General features: G+C 41.5%; 1 protein-coding gene across 5 annotated transcripts in view; it reads right to left on the reverse strand.

Moving 5' to 3' along the window:
• Positions 1-25,836, reverse strand: part of MAD1L1 (mitotic arrest deficient 1 like 1) — a 353,278-nt gene that overhangs the window by 225,834 nt on the left and 101,608 nt on the right. For all 5 annotated transcript variants that reach the window (XM_080556171.1, XM_080556172.1, XM_080556169.1 and 2 more), the window contains one exon: positions 23,173-23,317. In XM_080556171.1, the coding sequence (XP_080412297.1) occupies positions 23,173-23,317 (145 nt within the window). The remainder of the gene's footprint in view (positions 1-23,172; positions 23,318-25,836) is intronic.

The raw sequence follows: 25,836 nt of genomic DNA on the forward strand, positions 1-25,836 counted from the left end.
ATGAACTAAGTCATGGCACAATATTCCACCCTGAAGAGCAGAACAAATTTGGGATGTACTGAAGGACTTCTGGGGTGCCCAGCCCACTACCAGCAGCTGAGCAATCTAGCTCATACACTCACTGCTTTGGGGGTACATCCAGGTAAAGCAAAAGTGCAGCCTGGGCTCTGCTTTGTACCAGCAGCAATGCAATGTGCTTCAGTTGAAAGTACTACTAAATTCAAGCCAGAGAGAAGGGTGCAGGAATGTGAGCCAAATTTAGGGTAAAACCAATAAAAAGCCACTTAACAAAAAAATGAAAGATCATACGCACAAGTGGGTTCTGTCTCCAGCTCTGTTCAGTATGTTATGGGAGCTGCTCTCTCACCACCGTTCTCTGCCAAAAATTGCCAGCCCTGGGACCGGACCCACTTTGGCCAAAGCCAGGCAGAACAGCAAAGACCTGCTACCTTGTTTGCATCAAGGTCCATGCATCCCCACTCGAACCAGTCCCTGATTAAAGCACAACGACACAACCTACCTCCCACTGTATTTCAACAAGTGCAGCAACTAATATCACATTAGTGATTTTCAGTGTTTAGCCTGTCAGCAGTGGCTCATTTTCTCTGACCTCTGGGACCAGATGTGCAGTTTGTAATGGGGCATACTGGCTGTTAGCGATGCTATTTCTGAGCCTCAAGAGTTGGAACACAGTAAAAGTTTTCCTAGTCTGCACCAGTGGAGAGCAGTTCAACATTATTTTGTACTTTGGATGGGTTTAGGCTAATGAAAGTCCTATTCATTTTTTTATTTTTTTTTTAAACTCCCCATACAACTGTTAACTTTTAATGAACTTTGCCCAAGTTGGATTTGAAGCTTATCTCACAATACATATTTAGAGCAGTGCCCATGGTGAAGTAATTCTGGGAAAAAAATGTGTACAACTGAAAATAGGATATTTCTGCATGCCTGCTTCAAAGTCTACCAAGAGTTTTTGTCACAATGACTTGTTGTTAGACTAGTCACTGTGCAGGACTGGAATTATTAATTAACAGCCAAAACCTGTGTCCCTCAGGCATGCTGCAGATGAACTTCACTGTCACCATGAGTTCTGCACTTTACATCAATGATGTGGGAAGGCTGGAGATGGTGGAGAGGTGGGGAAGAGCAGGCACATTTTGTTTAAACTTCACAGAGCTAGAAAGATTAATCTGATGCTAACAAGCAGCATGTTGACAGAGCAAGAGGCTTTAGTATCACCAGTCTTTCCCTGACAAAGTGGTTGGGAGCTGCTCTGGTGAAAAACAGACACTGTGGTGGCTGTAACAACTTGTAGGCTAGCATGGGCCAAGCAGTCAGACAAGCAGGAGAGAGGAAGGCTGAGCTTGGCAACAATCCGACTGAAGAGGGCTTAAAAGACGCTGCTGCTGAGGCACAACATAGAGCTTGTTACATATCTGTGCTCAAGACCTTACAACTGATTCAAAATAATTAAGCTTAATTACATGAATGGCAGAAAGACTTCTATGTATTGTTTTCAAAAGCTGTTGAAAAGTCTCTTCGAATCTGTAACCCCCACGGCTTCCTGTTTTATTCCATCACAAGTTAATTATGGGAGAGAGAGTTTCAAAATGTATTAAGAGCTATCGCATGTCTAGGGTCATTTGCACTGGATACAGGAAAACACATTAATGGGAAAGGTGCTGTGAGCATCTGAGCTTTCTTTGCAACATTCGTGGATGCAAATACAGAAGTTATGACCTCTCTTTTCTATCAGAGCCATTCAGAAAGCTAACATGCAGAAAACATCTTGTTGAACCAGACCTCTTTAGTGCTTTCATTTGCTGAATATATATTTATTATACTACAAGTGCTATGAGTCACTTTTCCCCCCTCAATACTATTATTGTCAGCAATTGCATTCAGCCAGTATCTAGAGGTTTCCATGATGGAACAACAAAAGTCTGGAGAGATCTCTCAAGATTTACCTGGTGCTTTACACCTTTCTTAGCATGTGTCACCAGGAGATGAATCCTTTGACTTCAGAAAACCATCCTTCTTTCGTGTGCATAGGTCTTCAGCAGAGGTTGGCACATAGAAAAAATGATTCTTCTGAAATATTCATGTTGTTTACTGCTCTAGGTTGCTCCTTTGCTGCCTAACATCAGGGACAGAAAAAAATTAAAAACAAAAATCTAATTTCAATATTAGGAGTCCTGCCGTGCCTCCTGGCTTGCTCTACTTAAGTTCCAGAAATCGAACTAGCATAATATTTTAATTAAAAAAAAAAAAAGACAATGTTCTGACAGGAAAAAAAATCTCGTTATTTGAAACTCTTCCTTTCATCTGTATCCATAACATCACCTTCTGCTCCCAATATCCACGTACATCAACAACCACCAGGAAGTGGAAGGAAAGGATGCAGAATGAAGGACCTGTTACCCACAAATCAAATACCAGCACTGGAGAATTTTAGTTTTCAAGAAAGATTTATATTCTCCTCCCAGTGGCAAAACAACTGTTGCACTGCAACTAAATACCTCAGAGATCCATATGTTTACAAGTCCCAGAAAGGGTCTATTCCGAAAAGTAGCAAAATATGCATGTAATACCCCCCCCAAAAAAATCTCTAATTTTACTCTAGTAAATCATATTGTCTATGGAAAAATGTTCTGCCTGAACTACTGAAAATAGACGTCTTCTCAAACACACATAGCCTCTACTCTGCGCTGGCGCGGCCTTACCTCAAGTACTGCGTGCAGTTTTGGACACCACAATACGAGGACATAAAACTATTAGAGAGTGCCCAAAGGAGGGCAACAAAGATGTTGAAGGGTCTGGAGGGGAAGACGTATGAGGAGCAGCTGAGGTCCCTGGGTTTGCTCAGCCCAGAGCAGAGCAGGCCGAGGGGAGGCCTCATGGCGGCCTGCAGCTCCCTCATGAGGGAGCGGAGGGGCAGGCTCGGAGCTCTGCTCTCTGGGGACAGCGACAGGGCCTGAGGGGACGGCATGGAGCTGGGCCGGGGCCAGGCTGGGTGTTTTGTGTTTTTTTTTTTTCCCATTTTTTCAAGCCTCATTTACCCCAAACTACTACAGCAGAGAAGCTCCTAATCATGGCTCAGAGAGCACTTTTACTCTGCGTAACACCTCACAAATCTGGGGAAAGGCAGGGTCTTTTACTTCAGCAACTAGACCTACCCTCAAGGGGCTATCGCTGCTCCCTTCCTAACAGTAGCTGCAAACCGATTTAGTAAGACAGTGCACTGCTTGATGCGGCTCCGATACAGTCTGAAAACAGACCAACTGTTTTGACTGAATAAGCAGACTACTTGTTAGACAGCAAAAAAGGTCTGCGCCTTTCTACAACCAAACAACACAGCAAAAGTCTTCCTTTGATCACAAGGCAAGATACAATTGAAGAATTCATATGATATACATAATAAAAACCTCCTTCATATGAAATACAACATAGATGAAAGCAAGAAGTACCTACAATATCTATATGCACATACATATGTATTTATACCACTGCTAAAAAAAGCTTGAAAGTAGTTCTCTGCTTTTCTTACATACTTTCATACCAATATGCAAACAAAAATCACAAGTCTTTCACCTTGTGCAAGAGAAATAAGCTTTACAAACTAAAATACTTTTCCTTTTTTATTTTTTTTTTTCCCCTAAGCATACGTTCTCACTTCCATATGTCAGAGTTCCCAAAAGCAGTGCAGGTGTCGGCCCCTCCAGAGACAGGCAGCTCAGGCAGGGACTGTACAAGTTACCAGCTCCACTTGTTGCTTCTTTCCTTTTGCCTACCATACGCACATGTCCCACCTTCAATAGATTCTGAGCACTCACTGCCTTTCCTGCTGGCAACCATATCACATTCCCCAACCGCACTTAGCAATACGATTTAGTCAGCAGAGATGCTGAAACAATATTGGTTTCCTCCACTATGAGGAATCTAGTACAACATGTTGCTCTCTGAATTATTCAGACAACCCCAGGCTTGGGTAACAAGCCTTGAGCAACATCTAGACACCAGGGAAAATGTTCTCCCTGGTGCAGCTCAGATGACGTTAGCAGAAACACATCAGGGAGAAATTCAGCCCGAGGCCTATTACACGGTAGCATTTCATCCTGCTCAGCCCCACTGGGCTTGCTCAGGAGAGGATTTGGAATATCAAGTACAAGAACAACGCAAACACCAAAATCCCAGGGCATCTCTCGCCTAACATCCATTTCACAGCACCTGTTTAGAAAGCTGTGTTAGAATTCGTAAGCGCACAGAGGATCAACTTGTGACTTTTCAGCAGGGATGAACTTTCCCCCCTCCTGCCCCCAATGAAGTCTCCTAAAGGTATTTCCCTCTCCCTCCTCTTTAACTCTTTCACAAAATGTCACATTGATTTTCAAGGCCAAGCAACAGCCACTTGACATCTTACAGCAAGAGCATCATGTTTTCCACTAGGAAAACCACAGAAGACTGAAGTGAAGAAAGAGACTAATGCCCAACAGATGTTTCACAAAGGTCACATGAAATGAAGGGATTCTGGCCTCCATGGCAGTCCCTGCTAAGAGTGTGTTGTGTTTTGCTAAGCTAGTCACTTCGCATTTCACTTGCACAGTTGGGGAAAAAAGCTGCTGGAAACAAATCTGTCTTTGACTGCCTTTGGTCCCTGGAAGCTTAATTACCCTCAGCACCCTCAAAATACTTCAACTGCCTTCAGCAGCTGGAAAACCTCTTTACCTATGCTCAGCAATGTGGATGTTTTTCTTTTTTCCTTTTTTTTTTTTTTTTTTTAAACACAGACGGCAAGGCTTCTCATTTTCCTAAAGCATTAAACTCCCTCTTGAAATGCAACCTGGGATCAATTTTATTTCATCTGTTATGTAGTAGTTTTAATAAAGTGTTAAAATGGAAGGTATTGAAAAACTACCTGAAAGAATAATCCTCTGAAATAATGTGAAAATGGAATGGGCAAATAATAATGCAACTGGAGCAGAAAACTATTACATCCACTCTCAGTTTTGCTTACACACCAAGCACCTACTCCACATAAAATTTCCAAGAGAAGGCAACAGTAGACACCAGTTCCCACCAAAATCTATGCACCCGGCTTTGTACTCCTAGTAAAATTACTCACTCCTTCTGCAGAAAAGAAGCTTCCTCTTTAGAACAAGACAGCTAAAAAAAAAAAGCTTAAATCTCTCTATTTATAAAATTGCTTATGTAAAGATAGTATTGTGAATGAAGTATTAAATTATGCAGTGCAAGATGTAATAGAGTGAATTATATTCAGTAAGATCACACACTACTGAAAATATGCAAAAAGCAGTGCTACTGGCTTTGAGTTGTCAAGCTACACACAGACACACACACACACATATATATTGCTCATCTCATTATTTTCTACTGTTTCCATGTGTGATAACATGCCCAATGCTGACACTTTTCCTATTCTCCCTGGCAGACCCTACATTAGCATGTAAATAGCTGGCAGATAGGAGGAAATGAAAGCAAGGAAGAGCTCTTTAATTAACTTTAATCCTCTGAAAATCCATACAGCAATCTGTTCTGACAGTTTTCTACATGGGATCTTCTTAGGAGGTCCCTAAGTGCTGCCTGCAGATCACTGCCAGGCTAGAACAAGGAGAAAGAATGAGCAAACCAATTTTGGAGACAATATTTAGACATTTTTCTGCTATTAAATGATGACTGGTGACTGCCATCTGGCATTATCAGAGCTGTCATTAGTCCGACTCTGGATGGGAAACAAAGAGATGCCGTAAGCAAGACGATAGCGTGCTTCACACCAGTCTGACAGCCAGTCCCCCACTCCCGGGGTATGCGTGCCAGACCTCTCACACACACCCAGACACACACATGCATACACATAGGGCAACCTTCTCTAGTTTCCAATTCCATACATCTTTACCCTCTGCCACATTTCTTCAGCCTGTAGTAAAGGCAAAATGATTGAGGTTGAAGAGCAAAGCAATTTTATTGTTAGAAAACCTGATGAAACAGCTACACAGTACTATGCAGTCCTTCAAATCTTGAGCAGCAAAAAGGGTGGCAGACTATAAAGGAGTAAGCTGAAGTCACTCCTCAATGACTTACATTTTCCAAACCTAAGTGACAAGTTTTATTCATAACGCTCTACTATAGAAAATTTCAAGCAAATTTTGGTGGGTGAAAAATCTAAGGATAAATGGAAGGAGATGCAGTGCCACAGTCTTTGGCAGCAGAAAATTGTCAAATAACATTACCTAGCAGGTCCGATTTAGCTGTGGAAGTGGCGTCCTGCTGGTTGATGGGAGTTGGTACAAGTCTCACAGAAAGGTCACTGGTTCCAGCTGAGTCTTGGAGCGACCGCTTTGAGGCCCCTTACGGCACAGAGAGCTGACCTGTAAAATTCCCCAAAGCGCTGGAAAAAAACTTCCCTGCAGGGTGACTGGGAGCAGCTTAAGGGTACACACCAGGCAGAGTGAGCTCTTAGTCACCTGGGTTTCTTCAGAGCTGAAGGAAGGAACAGCAGAATTCAGAGCACTGAAGTCCAACAGTCAACCAGGGGAAGCCCTGGCTATAGCACAAAGCCATCCACGTGAAGAGCTTGAGAGCACAAGGAATGCCAGGAAGAACAACATTAGCAGCCATACTTCTTTGCTAAGACTTCACTACAAATGCAAGGAAAATAGGAAGCAATGCAAAGAAAAGAATCATGAAAATCTACCTGGTGAAATGATACAAAAATCAAATAAGTAAGGCTGAAAAAGAGGAGAAAATAGACAGGATGCTTCTTTAAGGCAAATCACCAGCTTTTATAATGTCCGCTATGGCTAGGACAAAGACCAAACATCTGTTGAGACAGTCAGAGAGAAAAATTTCTACCTTCCACAGCCAGGGTTACCCTCATCCTTCTCAGCCTAGGTTTCTACAGTATTTACAGAGCTGTTTTAACAAACAATTTAAAACAATGCAAAAGCCGATTACAAAACCATATCTCGCTAAGTCTGCTGTTCTCAGAGGATTCAAAGAATAAATCCCAGGGAATAAGGAAAGGGTGACCTAGAAAATTTGGCGCATCAGATCATAAGCATACCATTAAGCAAAGAAATTTGTTTTTCCAGCATCACTCTAAAACCATCTCCAGACCTGCCTCCCCAAGCCCTTCAGCTAGTTCTCCCATGCCTATCATTTCATGTTCTCCTGTCAGCTGAACCACACTAAATATAGAGGCCATAAGTCACCACACTACCCCCTCTGATTTTATTTTAATGTTGTAATATCAAGAGCAGACATTTTGCTTTATTCATCAAACCAGAATTCAGAGCTAGAAGACACAGAAAACATCCAGCATGGCAACTACAAATACTTGGAGACTGATAATGCTCAGAACAATGCCTGCTTTTATGAATATGTAAGCATGAATTTCAATAAAATGACCTTTACCATAACAGGTTCTAGCTGAAGAAGCAAATCTCTACTGACACATAAATTACTAAAGATGCAGGTGTTCCTTCTAAGATTCACCTTACACAGAATAGTCCTTATTCATACTGATTGCTAATCCACTTTAAACCATGCATTAGCTCATGCAGCTTTGAGGAGCTATGTTCAAATCCGATATGATTTTCTTAGCAGAAAGAAACACCATAAAAAGTGCTCTTAACAGCTATGAAGACAAATAGAAGATGAAGCTAGAATAACTTCATAAAAACACTATAACCATATGCAGGATGAGTTAAAAAGACTGCACTTTGGCCATCTGGTAAGAATACCTGGCACTGATAACATCTAAGCCATGGCCTCAGTTTATCTGCTATCCAATCGTTTCATTTTCAGTATGCCACCATCAGCAGGAAAGTTTACTTTAAAAAAAAAAAGTGGGGAAAAAATACACTAAGTAATACCCCTGATGATGCGTAAGAGATATGATGATACAAAACAACACTAATCTAGCTCTACATACAGCCCGCTGGTCCACCTTTCAGCAGACCGATTCATCTTACAAGATGGGCAGGAGTGACAGTGACTGTGATCAATTTATTTTTCTTTAGCTAGGAATAGAGCGATTTGTTTACTCTCCGCAACAGCATTGCTACAGCTCATGAGGTATTTCAGAAGTCACACAGGGAGTAGAAAATGAACCTATGATGGGTTCAGAAACTATCAGTTGCAATACAGAAATCTGCAAGAGCATCTCAAGTCAAAATTAGAAGGAAAATAAACCTACCAATCTCCACAGAATGTTGTTTTTTTTTTTTTTTTTTACCATCATCCGTTTCATAAAGATGAAAATGAAGACAAACATCAAAACATGAAAAGTCTTGATGCTTGCACAAAGTGAAGAAAGGTCATGTAAATGTAAAACGTAATAGAGAATTTCAAGTAAATAAAAGCCGCAGCAGTAATAATCATTTATATTTTAGAGGCAGACAAATTTCACAATGGAAACATACAACAACAAAACAAACGGAGATAGGCAGCTGTGTATGCAGACCAATTCTTCAGTCTATCAAAAGTCAGGAGCCCAGGAGCAAACGCAGCTGCACCCTGACTCTGACCCTGCAAAGATGCTGGCTCTGAAAAGTTACACCGCTCCTCCACTGTCTTTCAGAGACCTGTGACAGAAGCAATTCAATGCTTCAAGAACTTGCACTGCACTAAGGAGGAGACATCGTAATAATCTCAAAGCTAGAAACTCACCCAAGACCAAAATAAGAAAGGTGCTGACAGACGAAAGGAATAAAATGATTTATCATTAGAAATGGCTATTGTTTCGGAGGCATTAGACAGCAGACATCCTCCTATCTGTTTTGAAAAAGGAGATAAGGTTGTTCTGGGAAATTAGAGTCACTGGCGAGGAAGTTTCACCTGAGCACTACAAAAACTAGTAGAGAAGGTTCAGAATTACAAAGCATCTTTTTTAGTTAATAGGATAAAATAGAGATAGATAAGCATAAGCTTTTGTTGAAGTAATTTAAGCCTAACTGGTCTCAAATTTCTGAGAGAACTCAAAAGAGAGCTAACTAGGGAATACAGAGCTTTGAAAGTCTATATAAATGACCGAGCATCCCTCAGTTTTAATCATTACGTGAGAGTCAAATACCTGTCAGGGTAAAAGCTGGCTCGTGGAGGAGCAGACTATTCTTCCCTACCACGGAAAGCAATTAGTGGCAGGCTGCAATGGGGATTAGAGCCAGAAGTTTCATTCAGTATACTTATTAGTGTGAAAAACAGGGGCAAGTAGCAAGATGTGTGCTGACAACATAAAATATTAATGTTAGCAGAATCGAGAGACAAGGGTGAGGCATTCTGGAGCAGCTAAAAAAATTAATAATGAGGGAAGAGCAAACGCAGATAAGCAGACTGAACACAAACACACAAATGCAATTTAATGCAGAGTGGAAGGAAAAATACTAGATTTCACACAGCATGCACGCAAGCAGCTTTCAAACAATGATCTGCCAGGTAGGTGAAGAGGATGCCCTCTGGGGATGTGGCACCCCCAGGGACACCCTGGCCAGTGGTGACCTGTAGGAGAAGGAAGGGACTCCATCCTGTGCCTGTACAGCAAACCACAGCCTCCACAAACAAACCCACTTCAGCAACATTGCTCCAGGAGAAAAGCAGATCCTTGTGCTAACACAGGTTCACCAAAATCATCCTAGATGCTTCCAGGATATGACAAGACTCAGCAGATGTAGAAAATCAGTGAAATGCTGATGTTAATACAGTGGGGCAGGCAGCGCCAGGGACGTACACACAAAGGACTCGCTGTCTGAAGGAAGGTCATTTTCACACATCTGAGACACAAAACTGCAGTCTGTGTTGTCGGACTCCATGAAAAAAAAGAAGAGATCAAATATTCTGAGTAAGAGATGCAATAAATTAAGACTTAACAGCTCTTCCACAGAACTCCTGTTTGACTTGGGCTCAGCCTTTCAGCCGTCTCATCGTGTCGCAGTTCCCCTTATGTAATGGAGATATCTGAGTGCTTCTCTATCTCCCAGCAATGAAAGAAGGAAAAGTACAACACTGCACAGTGCATACTGCTAAAATATCATGAGTGACAGTGTCATTCAGATTCCCAAAATAGACAGCATTTAACCTTCATTAGTTGTTAACAGCTCTCATAAGTCTACCAAGGGTTGATACTTGGATATTATTAACACATTTAACTCCTGACTGAGCTCCAAGGCAAAAAAGAGAAAGGACAGACACTGTAAGATTCCTCCCTCCCCCCCAGTTTCTTATCACTACTTCTCTGCAAACAGAAATTTGCAAGGAAAAAACTCGCTGGTCTGGATGAATAAACCCTGTAATTCCAAAAGCCCTCCCCAAGGAGGGCAGCGACCTCACCTTCTAAATCTCAACAGCACGGCAAAATGAGAAGATACCATTTTTCTTAAGTCGTATTTGTATGAAAGATGTGAACTCTCTAATTTACAGTTAATTTGATTAGCATTCCTTTAACCATATTAAAAGTTAATTACAAATCAAAATTTTTGAGGTAGATCTTTGGGTATCTGCTCATTTGCACAGAGCACAACCACCAGCCACGTGCAGAACCACAGCAGAGGAGGAACGTCCAACATATAGCAAATCCTACCAAAGTGAACAAACCCTACCAGGATGGGGTCATCAATAAGTCCTCTGTTGCTAATTTGACTGGGAACACGGACTGCCATGTCTTGGCTGCAGTTAAGAGACCCGGTTCCTTCATGGAGCAGTCTGACTTTACAACCAACCTGTGTAATGCAGAGGAGCCAACTTCAGCTGGTCCTTCAGAGGGATCAAATCATCCCCAGGGTTAAGGAGCAAACTCCAAAAGAGACCAAGGCTCAGCAGCAGAGGGTGCACCAACAGCTGCAGGAGAAGGACCTTGAGAGGCTCCAAACGCACTGATCCATGTCCAGGGTAAGGAGGAAAGTGACGCAGGGAAGGCATACACATTTTATTACTTCTGCCCATACTTCTGGTTTACTCGTGTTATCTAAGGGGAATCGGATTTAGAATGTACATTTCAAGTCCTTCAGCTTGCATACGTCTCTGGAGAGTTAAACTACAAACCTGGCTATTATTTACAGCTGTTCAGCATCCTATTCAGGACACTTTCAGTGGCTTCAGCAGTTTTCTTTTTTCTCTTCTTTTATGCAAGTAAGAAGCCAATATGGGAATGGGAGGGCTACAAACACAGCCTTAGGTTAACAGCACACATGACAAATTCATGTGCAGAGCTGTTACATAAGAAACATCTTGGCTAGCACAAAAGGAGGGGGTGAGTTAAATAGCTTTTTTTTCTTTAATCATTTCTTTAGTAGAAAAGATTTCATTTAAAGCCTCTAATGTGGAATGGACGTGCTCTGTGATGAGCAATTCCCTGGGCTACCTGTGACAGTCGTACCATGGGAGAACGCACGGAGCCGAGGGGAAGCAGGCGCTCGCTGTCTCTTGTCACAGAGCCAGTGGTATTTTGGTAGGAGCAGAGCTTAATGTTGGGATTTCCTTAAAGGACTGGCAGAACGAACGGGAGGTGGGCCTTTGGGGCACCGGTGTGCGGGATGGGAACGGGGCGGTGATGGGCAAGGGTAGCAGGGGCTGCAACAGGGACATGAGGAGACGTCACTGGAGTGAGTAGTGCCACAAGATCACGTTCACTTCATCCAAAAGGTCAAAAATCCTCTTACATGGCGCGTTTTATTTTTAAAAAACAACCCACAGCGGTTCACGAGCATTTTTTTCCCCCAGCACCACACTCCTACAAATGCTATCTTAATAAACATCTCCACTTTAGAGGAGGATAAAAGGCATTTTATTTTGATTTCATTATATTTCCTGAAATTGCTTTTTTCTTTCTGCATTTTTTCTTGCCATTCAGTTGTGGTGGCCCTCATGGAGGGATAATGCAATAATACTTCTGACAAGGTCAGCTTTCCAATAACTTTGCAAATGGCATTTCCCTATAACAAAACAAGTACAGATTTTCTCTTTTTTTTTGTAATTAATGTAATAGAAATGTCAACCCCAAAAGTTGGTCTCCAAAGGTAGTACGTTATCAACAGAAAATTAATTTTTTAAAGCCAGAAAGTGTTTCCTTATCTCTAAAACTGAAAATACTATTTACAAAGAAGAACAACTGTTATGCGTGCAAAACAGAAAATTTCTGCAGCTTACGTCAGTGTGAAAAAAAACAAGCAGTAAAAGCATACATCCAACTGGGGAGGAGTTAAATTAGGACATATGCTAATTCAGACACGACTGTTTTGAGAACTGCACATTAATGGATTGCTAATTCATTTTGCACGCACCCTGTGGAAGCACACAGCACATACTGAATGAAGTGTTATTTCACATTCATGTGTATCTTTAATTTAACCACGTGCTTTTAATGCACAGAACTCATCTTCCCAGCAGCTCAGAGTGCCATAGTGGAGAAAACTGAACGTAGGAGACTGCACTCCCATCTTGGGTGGGGTGAAGGGGAAAAAAAATAAAGAGTATTTAGCTGCAGCAAAATAACAGGTCTTGCATTTCCAGCTTAGACTGTCACAACAGATAAGCAGAACATGAATTTTCCCATGAAAAATACTTGCCATCGATATCAAACCCAGCCTTCCAGGTGTTTGAAGGGCTAAGCATGAGCTCAGCACAAAGGTTCTCAAACATCTGCAGAAAAGTGACCAATTTAAAAACGCTCCCCCCTTCGGTGACTTCTGCTTCAACCACTTTGTCTCAATTCATTGCAGACAGTCTTGTGGCACCCAGAATGATATCGACCAGAAGACCACGTAGGACATACTCCCCTGCTCCCTTAGTATTCAGGCTGGAGCAGTCACCTGAAGTGATGTGACACCAGAGGAAGCACATGTTTCCCAGGGACTCAGCACAGTGGCAAGCAAAGGGACACATCTGCTTGCATTTTTTGACAATCCTTTTTCTTCACTAGCCAAGGCAAGTGCAGAGATGTAGACACGACAACATACAGACATATTCAAACATTGCTCTGGCTTTGCTTCCCTACACTTAAAAGCTGCCAGGATTCCCCATGGAACCATAGCATCTTCCCACATACAACTCTACAAATCATACGACTCAACAAAAATAGTTCTCCTCCTCCTCCTGACAGGAAGAAAGTTAAATATCAATTAGATGTAGAAAGCTCATCTTTTCCTGTCTCATGCTCATTCTTCATTTATCTATTAATCTCTTTCCAATTTCTCAGCTTTAAGAAAAAAAAATATATTTATTTAGGTAGGTAGTGATATTTTCAGGGAAATCCTGAGGCTCTGGATATAAACGGAGAGAAAAGCAAGCCTCAGTTACCCCACTGTGCCAAACTGCTTGTACCTGAACAGGTACGTTTATGGTTAATGGTTCTTCACAGCTCCTGCTCTAGATGTCCTACACAGCACTGAAAAAAAAATGGCAAGTCTCCCATATATTGAGAACTTGTAATATAATATTCTCATGACATCAGAATTCATTAAGTGAAACTAGACCTATTCTTCAAATTTGCTATAGTTGCTATTAAAGAATGTTGTCTCTATCTGAAATACTACTCGAGCAAATGTGCTCATAAAATTGGGAACAGTTCATTTCTCCTTAGTGCAACAAATCATGGGTCAAAGACCATTTCCACGATCTTTTGAAAAAAACTCATTTGACTTCTAATATATTCATCAATTTAAGCAATGCTTGACCTGAGATGATGTGAACACGCATTGAACAAAATAGTTAGCATTTCAGGACACTCTGCTCGAAGCAATCCAAAACTCCTTAATTCTCCAGACAGTCCTTCGGTTTTATAGAGATTTTAGGTCTTCATTTGCAAGGATGCTCTGAGTGACTGGTGTCTGAGTAGTGCAGCTGTTCTTACCAGAGGCTCACATCACATGTTGGAATAAGCTACTGTGCAATTACTTAATTATCTCTCTCTCCTATCCCCTAAAAAAATCCACAGCAATTCAACTTGAAGCAAACCCAGTTAATCCAGTTTTATGGCTCGGAATTAAAATAGAGAGAAGTCAGGGACTCAAAGCTGCAGTTCTTGTGGCAGTACCACCACTGTTAGAGGCACAGATCTTAATGCCTTCAAACCATTAGTATTTTGGGAACAAAGGAATGCAAAAAGCCTTTTTTGTGCAGCTTATTTCAGCTAATAATTTAGAGCCTGATGTTCAGAAATCCTACATCCCTACCCCTGCCCTTGGATGCTGCACAAGCCCTTGCCCAGCTACCTCCCTCAGCTACCTCTTGTTGTCAGCCCTTCCCTTGCTTGCCAGGCACAGAGGTAAAACGTGCTCTGCCTAACTTCTCTCAACAATAACTCCCTCATTCCACCCATCCATCTTCATACTTGCTTCTCTGCCATATCTGTCCCCGCATCCTTCATAATTCAGGGTTGAGGAGCTAAGGAATAAATGTTACAGCACAAGCATCAAGGGAACTATAACTTTGAATTACCTGACCTCGGTGAGTTTAAATTGTCAGCCATAACACTGGATTAACCTAATTTCTTTTTATTGAATATTTTACCTTTAGAAGTCATACAGCCCTTTCTCTCAGAGAAATATGAGAACTGAAGGTCAAATAAATTCTTTTATGGGTATATTTCTAATTTTCATAGTCTAACCTCTTAGCATTGAACACTAATATCTAGCGCCAGCAGGATAAAGCAAAATCCAGGCACTACTCTGGAGGAAAAGTATTTCCATAGCCCTTCGGAAATACATCAAACTAATACATAACTTTTAATTTTGCTGCATGTTCTGAATTGTTGTAAGTTTGAAAAAGCTCTAAACACCTTGTTTAAATAGAAACCGTCAGGGATAACATACATTAAGAACACAGGCAGTCCTTGTGTCTCCACCCCAAAAAGCATCTGATAGAAAGACAGCAATGAACTCTGCATTCTTATAATTACAAGGTTTATCAGATACATCATAAGGCAAGAAGAAGAATGACAGAGCACTGATTCAAAAAGAGAAATGCTAAGAATTTTTACGAGCTCTTTCATGCTTCTAAGAGCGGATGGGAAGCAAGGCCCACGAGTCATTTCATCTTCCTCCTCCAGGCTGGTCATTTGAAGGTAGCGTTTGCTGTTTCCAAGTTGAAAGCCCTTAGGTGCCTAATCTCTACTCTAACAAAGCATACCACTTCTATGCCTCTGTGGTACAAATTCCTACAGGTACCTGTATAGGGACACGAAGAGGTGGAATATCCAAAGTCGGTGAAAGGAAAATCTATCCGCTACTGTGAAGAACTAGGCCAATATCAGATGAAGAGCAGAAATTATCACTAGAGAGGATGCAATGGAAAGCAACACGGGAAGGGGCAGACCATGCCGCCCCCATCTGCAGCCCTACAGTGAACAAGTGTGGTCATCTCAGACCTCTTCAACAGATGAGGACCCAAAGGCAGAAAGACAAGTCAGAAACTAAGAGAACACTGCAGGCTTTAAAAAGCCATTCTGGAGCAGGATTAGCATGTGAGAGCTCAACAACGTTGCTATTTCCTTCATTTGACTCAAAAAGAGTGAGTGGTAAATATATGACCAAATCAGGCAAAGTAACAAAGCTAGTATTAAATGAAGAAAAACACGCAAAAGCAAAGCATGCACTTGTCTGGGAGCCATGTCAGAAAACACGAATTTATCCTCTTACAGAAATCTACAAATCTCACTTGAAAATGGCAGCATTTTCTGTTTTAAAGACACTTCCTCCTTCCAAATGGTCTTAGCATACTTCTTCGAAACTATTACAGACAACCTCTTCTCCAAAGATATTGATTTCAGCTCTCCTTATTTATTCTTTGTAGCAAGATTCTGCAATTATATTAGCAAGTGGTATTAGCAGGTCTCACGGAACAGCCTGTTTCAAAGCAAAATGGTTCGTGCTCACTTTATTCTGGAAGACAATTTCCATTTGCTTAATATAGTCATGATATTTTAGTGAGGTAATTATACTCTTAGCTATCAGTAACAATTAAACCCTTCTTAGACTGGGGTTGCTTAATAAAGGTCTCAAAATAAATAACACATTCCAAACACAATATTTTTAAATGTCAAGCATGCAAATAGGATCTTGTAATGAATATAATGGAGCATCAAGTATAAATCAGCACAAAGTTAGCCTGTGATTGTACAAAACTCTGCTAAAATTGCTGTTAGAGTATTGTGGAATTCTGATCACCATGCTAGAGAGAAAAGCAGCACAGGAACAGAGATGAAATCATTTCATTAAATATTATGACTGGTTCAGGAGACAGCTAGGGCGAAACCATCAGCACTGCTGTTTCCATAGCTGCAGAGCAGACTTGGTCAAGACTATGGTCAGGCTGACAATTGATATCTGTTCATTTGTATTTTCTATAGCAACTTCCATGAAAATGAAGTTCCTCTGCAGCCAGATCACTCAGTTATAAGCTGAATAAAACCCAGAGCAGACAAGTTACAGAGCACAGACAAAATAGGGGGGGAAATCACTCTCAAACTCAGGTCTAGAGAGACTTGAAATCAGGTCAACAGATCCTAGAAAGCTGTTCCATCTGGAAGGGGAGATCACAGTTTAAAGGTCCTTACGATGCAGACAGCAAGGTAATCATGAAAGGAGAAGGAGACCAGCGCCAGACATTAAAAAAAAAAAAGAGTTGTTAGAATAAATATTTGCAGAATTTTCTTGTAGAGCACCCATTACAGGCAAAGAGCAGTGGAGCAAATTATCTCCAAGCTGCTGCACTTGGGAGCCAGCTGCCCCAGCTCCAGAAGGTTGTTGGGTGAATTAGGACTAATGTTTTAGTCCTATTTAGTCCCTTCCTGGCACAGGAAGCATCCGAAGGCAGAAACGTGGACTATCTCAGCAGCATCCTTTCCATACTTAGTAACTCTTGGCTTAGCAACTTTTTGTCACCTCCTGTGGCAAATCCAGACGCCACAGTTGAGCAGAACAGATGGCAGGACTTCTGAGCACAGGAACTGCTCCTGGTCCTTGCTCACCACGTGGCCCAAGTCCCTGTGGGGCACCAGGCCTGTAATCTGTACAACATCTGGATCAAGTCCAAGGGTAGTTTTCAAAGCAGAGCAGGATTTTCATCTGAATGAATTATATATTCTACAAACACAGGCCTCTGTCTGCCTTTTATAGTCTGCAAGGCCCATTAGCAGATAGCAATTAACCCAGACAGAAGTGGGTTTGGACCAACCCTAAACCACAGACAATCTCAGCAAGGCTAACAGGCAACCTTCTGGTTCAGAGCATTTCAAAAACCAGGACAGCCTGCTTGCACTGCAGATTAACTTACTCAAAACAATCATAACAAATTTGGATTATACTGGGGAAAAAAAGAAAAAGCCTAGTATTAAACCCAAACTCTCTTTCCGTGGGGCACCTCATCTCACACAGACACCAGGCTGCTGGACACCAACAAAAGCAAACAAAACGTGATATTTCCTCAACCTGAACAGGAAACATCTCCAGCAGCAGCCAAAACCTCTGAATCCCACTGTCTCATCACAAAACTTCGCATGCTTTATCCACTGCTCCAGACACTCTTGTGTAAACCACGAGCACAAAGCCAAACAACCACGCTGCACTAGACTGAACCCAGGATCAATATAATACCAGCTAGCACAGGGAAGAGATTTTTCATAAAAACCTCTACTTCATCTCTGACCTGTGAGTCCTCATCCTCAGAAGAAAAAAACCCTCTACAATAGAGGTGTCTCAGAATTGAAATTCATGGTGTTACTGGATACTAAAAATTGTGGTTCAGGAGAGACCCCACTGAAACCCCTTTTCCTGTGCAGACAGCAATTACCTCTCTCTCTCTCTCCTGTCCCGCAGCAGTTAATGATCTTCTCTCATCCTTTGCTATCATCCCCTCCACCCGTAACTCCCAGTCACCTCTTCTCTTCCAAACACAAAGACTGTCTCGTCTCCCCTCATCTTACAAGTCTGCAAGATGATCTAATAGGCACCACCTCACCTGGCAAACCTCACCTCGTGGAATCACACAAGAGGGAGCAGACTAATTTATTTAAAACATATTTATTTGCAGCCATTAAAAGGAAGACGACTTCCACGGGTTTCTAAAAAACCTACAGAGGAGAGACAAGGTGAGCAGAGGGAAAGGGCTGGCACAGGTCAGGCTGGCAGCAGATAATGATCACGTGCAGAGTGGCAGCACAGCTGGTGCTGCACGAGTAATGGGACTGCTTAAATGATATACACGGAGTCATGAAGTGGATCAAAGGGAGGAAGAGGCATCACACTGTAACAGCCAGGGAGAAGCATTCGATACTGCCCACGACACAGAGGAGCAGTTCAGTTCTGTCCCAAACCCATCCATGCTACCTAGGCACAGAGCACATGGTGCAACACCCGAAAGAAGGTCATTGCAAGGCATCTTTTTACCAGACTGTTTTTATTGCTATTGTGTGTGATATTTAAAGATAAATACATATCCCAGAAAAAGGGTTAATTCACCTCCTTCACCGAACTCCCAGATCCTTCCTTGTACTTCCAAATCATCCACCCCCTCCGAAATATCACAACGCAGGGCCCAATGTGGCAGAGAAACCAACGGCATTATTTTAAATCTTTACTGATTACAAAACAAAGCAGATGGCAAATCAAGTCATGAACTCTGCATCTGCCATGCTTAATGAACAGTTTAATTACCTAGCCCCATTTCTGATGCATCTCTGCCATTCTCAGCTCTGGGAGTCACTTACATGGCTCGTACTGACTCTTGCGAAGATATCTCCAGGAACATGTGGTGCCAACAGTCAGCTGGAGTTGGTTAATCAATAATTATTTAATCTCCAACTTTTATGGTGATGGCCTGAATTATGTCTCTACCGAAACAGATTTCCTATCAGATCATATGATCTGCTTGAATGCTCAGAAAACAAAACAGAATTTTTCAGCCTCTTCTCTGGGTAGCGGAGCACCCGAAGGCAGACAAATGCGCAGACCGGAAACAAACAAGGCAAAACAACAACATGCAGCACAATCAGATTAATTCATTTGCTGCATTACGCCTCTCATGAGAGCAAGGGATGCAATTAGGACAGTGTACGTTCACAAAGTCTACAATTTGAGAAGCAAATTGGGCTCATTTGGGATGTTACAAGAAGTAACTGAAATTGCACTTCATGTTTGGAGTGCTTGTGCATGCAAAGAGGCACGAGCCTCCCGCACAGGATCAGGCACCAGCTGCAACCAAGCAGGGCGTTTGGGCTCGGGTCAAACCCGCCACACGCGCTCTGGCATGCTCAGAAGAAAAAAGTGTCCCGAGGAATCACCGACGCAGGAGATGAGGCTGACAGGTCTGAACTATAACAGCAGCCAAGTGACAGGTACAGCCCAGGGCTGACTCATGACCAGGGAAAAATCACGCGAGGAGAGGAGGAGGCCATGATGCTATGAAGATCCATGCAAACCAACTTTTTACCCTCCATTGAAGGGCTTTGGGAACCCCTCAGCATGCTTTTATCGCTGGTCCATAAAGGTCCATTTGTGCCCCTTGAAAGCTGCCCTCCAAGAACAAAGAGAGCAGAGCTTTGGTTTTGTTAAACACAGGCTCAACGAGTTACTTGAACTCAAACAAGGATTTTCAGAAAGGGATTTTCATTCTGGGAGACTTACGTGTCACAGAAAATTACCCAAGCGATTCAAATTTTAGTCATTCAATAGCAGAATTGCCTGCTTTTAATAAGCCCACTTCATAAAGACCATGAGTTGTGTGGAAAGCTTTCAGAAAAGAGAAATACAAGCTTACGGACAACACAAAAGTCAAATACAGAACTGTAGGCAAACACAACATTCAAAGCCGATATAGGGATAGATCAAACAGGAAAAGGACAGAGAGAGACCAGGTCTTTCCCCAGCACTTCAGATACCTCCCAGCACTGCTGTGTTGAAAACACCTTGTATCATAAAGCAAAGGTAAAAGGTTTCTCTAAAACTCTGAGCAAAACCAAAGCAAAAAGACAGCACAACAGACAGCAAACCTAGCCAGGTGGATGTCAAACAGAGTGAGTAAATACATCCCTTCAAACATTAATTTCTTTTTCATTACCCTAAGTGAACAGATTGACACTCCAGCAAATACCTTCAAGCCATCAATGTCTGAAAAGCTCTCAGGTGTCCAAGAGACTCTTATTTCACTGAAAACATGCATATCAGAAAACTGCAAGTACCGCTCTGACTTACAAGACATACGGGAGAAAGTCATCAACTAACACGTTCTGAACAGCAGTTTGTCAACAATAATAATGAGGATACACTTCCTGCCCCAGTCCACTGTCAGAGGTGGAATTAATTGGGCTAGACCACTGCACAAGTATGTCAAAGAGAATGCTGTTCCTCAAGTCTGCCAAGGAAGAAAGATTTGTAAAGAGTCATAGAAGTATCCTAGATTGACAACTGTGCCTATTGCAAACAGTAAACCAAGTGGAAAGGCCCAAGTAAGGTCAAGGAAGCCCAAAAGAAGCAAATGAGGCAAGGAAGCAAGCAATGGAGGGAGAAGTTAAATGCACTGAAATGGAAATACAAGAGCAACCAAGTAAAACAGAGACTGTGGCAAGTAGAAAATGAACGAGACTAAACAGGACAGGCAATCCATGAAAGCCAAAAAAAATTGCTTGAATATGGAGATAATATTCAATAGCCATAAAAGTAAGCCAAGAAGGAATCAGATCAGCAAAGCAAGTGCCACCTGAAGGGAGCATGTTTATTACTAAAATACTAGGTATTGCTGTTATCGAATGAAGAACAGCTTATCAGTTTCTACTGATCTTTGAAAATGTATTCTAGACCTGAGACTTCCACGTTACAATTTGATCCCAAAGAACAGATAGCTGTTACTGCATTCAACTTGCACTGTTAAATATGTCTGATGTCTTTCAGACCTTATTTGCTCAGCATACAGGAACAGATTCATTGCCCTACCAGAGGGTCAGATATACACAAATGCAAAAATCAGTGTCAGAAACAATAGCAATTCAATCACATATATATAATAGTCTCCCCCAAATTAGATTTTCACAGTCCTGTTTAACAAGACAAAGATTCAATAAAGAAAGCTCATCTTTTCCATTCTCAAATTACATAGAAGCACACTGTAGTACTGATGCCACTAATTAGATGATTAAATACCATTCTAGGTGATATGCTTTCAATGTAAAATAATTATTTTTAACAGACAATATACTTGCTCAATCTCATTTTAAATCACAATATCATACTTTTTTAATTAAATGATATTCCTTCTTCTGATTTTGTATGAGAGTGCAACTAGTGGGAGACGCAGTGCCAAGAGGAGATTGCCCAAGTACCATAATGCATGTACTTCTTCACAAAGGACCTCGAGCATTCCCTGGATGGAATATAAATTTTCAGACAACAGCAAAGCTTTTATTCCTTTAAAACAGGTCAGTTGAGGAATCATTCAGCACACTGAAAACTTCCACTGTCAAAACACAAGTTTATTTGCCATGGTCTGTTGAAGGACACTTCCAACTTTTCCTCTATTCCTCTTCATGGGGAAGGTGACAAGGACAGCAAACAAATCAAGGGCTTTGTCTTTCTTTATAAATTAGAGTCCTCCCTCATATGACAAAGTACTGTTGTCTTTTTGGCCAGTATTTAAAAAATGTAACGATATTTTGTGTTCTACAACAAAGCATGTTTCTGCTGAGGACTCAAAATAAGTTAAAGGGAATATTTTAGAAGCCACCTGAGAAATTCCCTTCAAGCTGAGCAGCCCAGTGCAATGCTAGACAGCTGAGAAGGTTGTAAAGGAAAGCTTTTATCAGCTTCAGCATTCACCTGTGTCATATCCAGCTATGGCATTATCAGACTACAACATGGAGGGCTGGAGGCTGCTGAGGAGATGAAACGCCTTTTTATTTTCCATGGAGAGGGTTTGGTCCATCCACTCAAATTGCAGAGCTTCCCTTAGTGCAAAGGAGAAACAACTGCTGTCATTTTTCCCTTCTCACTTGCATAACTATCCATGGCATCAAATTCTGCAGTCGGAAGGTCTGAAAAAATATCCTCTTGTAAAATGGTTGCTTCATGCTCCAAGAAGCCCTGCTTACCATAAATCACAGCCTCCTTGGCCCAAAACTGACACAGAATTACACAGAACTGGGTGTAGACCAATTAAAACTGATCAAAATGCTTTAGTTGGCACTGAAAATTAAAGCCTAAAGCACTAGCAATATGAGGTCCCTTCTCTCTTGCTCAGATACTCCCATAATAGTATCTTTCCTCCCTATACACAGTGACATGCCTGGCTTCCTCTCTCTCACCCTAACTGCTCGATTCTGACCTTATGCACACACATAAGCTTACTTAACGTGAGCAGTTTCATGATATCAGGAAGATTGCTTAAGATGAGTGAAGTTTTGTAAGGAATATTTTTGGAAAGTGAAAAACATATCACACCGACTGGAGAGAATTATTATTCCCTTTGGGGCAAGAGCTCCCTCAAAATTTAATATAACATTTTTCAATGCTCTACAGACTTCAAAATTATTGTACAGAATTTCCATCATGGAAGCATACCTGATATAGGATAATACAGACTTCTCTGAAATATCCTATAGAAAGGATCTTAAAATGTATTTTCAATTTACTGGTCTAGTGCCTACCATTATATTTGAACAGACTTTCAGCATAAGAGGAAGGAGATTCTCTTACTCTCTGTAAATTGTTTTTCCACAGGAACAGTTGACAAGGTGCAGTCGTTTCGTTCTCTTTAGGAAAGGAGGTGAGGCAGCAAAAGCCATTATAAATTCCCCTCAGTGGCTCAAAACACTCCAGCGACAACATGATTCAATTCTCTGCTCTCGCACAAGTGTCAGGCACGAGACTAAGCCATGTATTGCCAATGCAGCAGGAGCCCTGACAGAGGGGCACACTGGCAAGGCCCTACAATGTACTAGTAATTTAATTCCATTGCAGTCCAGAGGACAAGTGTCGCATCTCTTTCACAGCATCAGCTATGCAAAGACCCCAGAGCAACTTTGCAGTACAAGTTACTGAGGGGTACAAAGAAGAAACAACAAGGGCTGCACCTGGAGGAAAGAGATAAGGGCACATGCTTTTTCAGACATTATCTAGACCCTCACCGGAAAGAAATAAGGACATGTACTTTTCTAGACATTTTCCAGACCCTCACCTTGGTGAGCAGCAATACACGTTTCTGCAGCCGTCTGACCAGCGCTTCGTGCTGCTCGCGCTTCTTCTTCTCTTCCAAGAGCTGGCTCTGAATCTGCAATATTTCTTCCTGTAGCTGCTGCCGGGCCTTCTCCAGTGTTCGGGCACTAGGAAAGATAACACAGACCTGTGAAAACTTGATCACCGCCTCTTAGTCAAATTGATCAGAAAAACCCGAGAGGAGAAGCATGACCACAACACCAGGCCACTGGGGCTGCTGCCATTGCATTGTACATCTGCACCGCTGGAATCTTGAGGAGCTGCAGTCTCATCAGCTTTTCTCAGAAAAAGCTATGAAAGAACCCCCATTCCCGTGTCAGCCTTCTTGTTCAGCACAAAAAATCACTGGAATCTCACATATACTAGGCATTTAAATAATTGCATATCTATTTCAAAATCAATCAGTTTGCCTTTGAAAAGATGGCTCATTTTCAACAAACAACGTAAGAGCTCGGTTTCCACTGCATCTTTTACTTTTTTTTTTCCTCTCCAAACAAAGTAGAAGTAAAACTGAGGTTTAATGTGATCTGTTTTGACAGAAAGATAATATTCAGCTAGTAATTATAGCCACCACCTGCACATTGCTCTTGCCAGCAACCTATATTGGAAGAGAAATGTTTTCCAAGGCCAGGCAGTTAGCATGTAGCTTGCAATGTGGACATGACTCTCAATTGAGCCAGAAGAGCTTGGTTCCCCATCATTTTAAGGTACTGCTTAGATAAATCTGAAAGGGACCGCTGCTTTACAAGACTCTCTTAGCTTAATTTAAAGTACATCCTGCACTGCCAGGTCACCAAGTTGTACTTGAGAAATTTATGGAGGAATTCTCCAGAATCCCCAAGCAGCTATTCCCCAGCCTCAGCATCCTTCTTGAAGACAAACACGCATTTTAAAACACAAGGTGAATGAGAAAACTGTTTAAAACTCCAGTTCAATTTGGAAACATTCAGAGACCAATTTAACGATCAGGGACTGTGAAATTGACTCTTCCTTGTTGTATTCTGGTGGGAAAGTTCAACAAGACTAAATCTGCATTTGAAAATAGATAATTTAATTACCTGGGTACCATTACTTCCTTGGTTCTGGTGTAATTGATCAGTTCAAAAGGGAACCTGTGCCCAAGAACATTATCTCTGGAGACGGAACATGAAGCAGCCGTGCACTGGGTGCTCCCTCACCCACCACAGCCTCAGCAAACATCTCAAATTCATTCTTGTGGATACTCAACAGCAAGACCGAACCTTTTCTTATTCAACAATGCAAAAGTTCCACATGCTAAAATAATTCAATTCTTGACATATACAAAATTAATCTATATTAAAAAGTTTCCTAGAAGCCAAGTACAGAACAGCATCCTACACCTTAAACAATGCTTCAGGGGCAATTCAGGCTGACCCTAAGTTCCAGCAGGCAGACACAACCTGGGTGACACGTGAAGATGTAACGGGAAGATTCATCACACTGTGCCTCCCCAAATCCTAAGCTTAAAACACTCACTCCCTTTCCTTGGGATCTGGTTCTAAGCCAGAATTTAGACTCAATCAGCCCAAGCACACGGGCCAACCTGCTGAGTTTGCAACAGGTCGGTGTCTGACATGGGGCAGAAAGGCTGGGTGGGGACGGGTAACTCCAACCACTGCCTTAAGACCCATTAGAGCTTATTCAGCAAGATTATTTTTTTTATGCATAGGGTAAATATAAGCGCACAACCCCAACAACTGTTATAACAAATTGAATCAAGCCACAGAAATCACACTGCAAATATTATTCATTCTATCAAAGAAACAGTCCTGCTTAGTCAAAACAGAAGATAAAATGCAAACATAAGATTAAATATTACAGAACAGATAGAATCTTGCATTTGATTATTGCAAAACATTTTGATAGGACAACAGAGAAACCTTTTTTCCTAATCTCCCAGTATTGTGACCTATTTCTATAAATGCTGAGTGAACTGATGGATTATGACTGCGCTGACATTCAGAAAAAGTGAGATATATGTTAGGTTTCCTTCTCGAAATAATGAATAATATTTGAAATTCACATCTAACAGATAGCACACGCGTTCAGTCACGTTCTTCTCGAACTAGCTTGGAAGATGATTGTTTTAATACACGAGAAAAGCTAAGCAAAGGGAGACAAACGGGTAATTTCCTCAGCCATTGCACAGCACATGGAAAAAAAACATCTTCTGTATTTCAGCCTCAGCTCAAACGTGATGTTAATGTAGATAAAATTTAAATGCCAGAGATGTCTATGAAAGCAGTGACAATACTTAAACTCTCTGAACTGACTCTGTTACCAAAGGTTTCCTTGATATAAGAAGTGTGAAATTCAACTTCCTTACAACTCTCCACACCATGCCAAAGCAAATTATTGAGATCCTTTCTTCCTCTCTTAGGACAGATTGATAATTCTTCCAGCGGAAACTGCGCCAAATACTACATAAACCATCTCTATTAAAAAATAGAGAATAAAAAAAGAGAAAGGAAGAAATGAAAGAAAAGGAAGAAAAGAAAAAAAAGGAAAAAAAAGAAAGTTATATTCCTCGGTGACAAAAAACAGGACTTGAAAGTAGGAACCCAGCAGCAAACACCATTCAGGTTAGAAATGGGCGTTCATCTTC

The sequence above is a fragment of the Anser brachyrhynchus genome (genome assembly GCF_964034855.1).
Source record: "Anser brachyrhynchus genome assembly, chromosome: 15".
NCBI lineage: Eukaryota > Metazoa > Chordata > Aves > Anseriformes > Anatidae > Anser > Anser brachyrhynchus.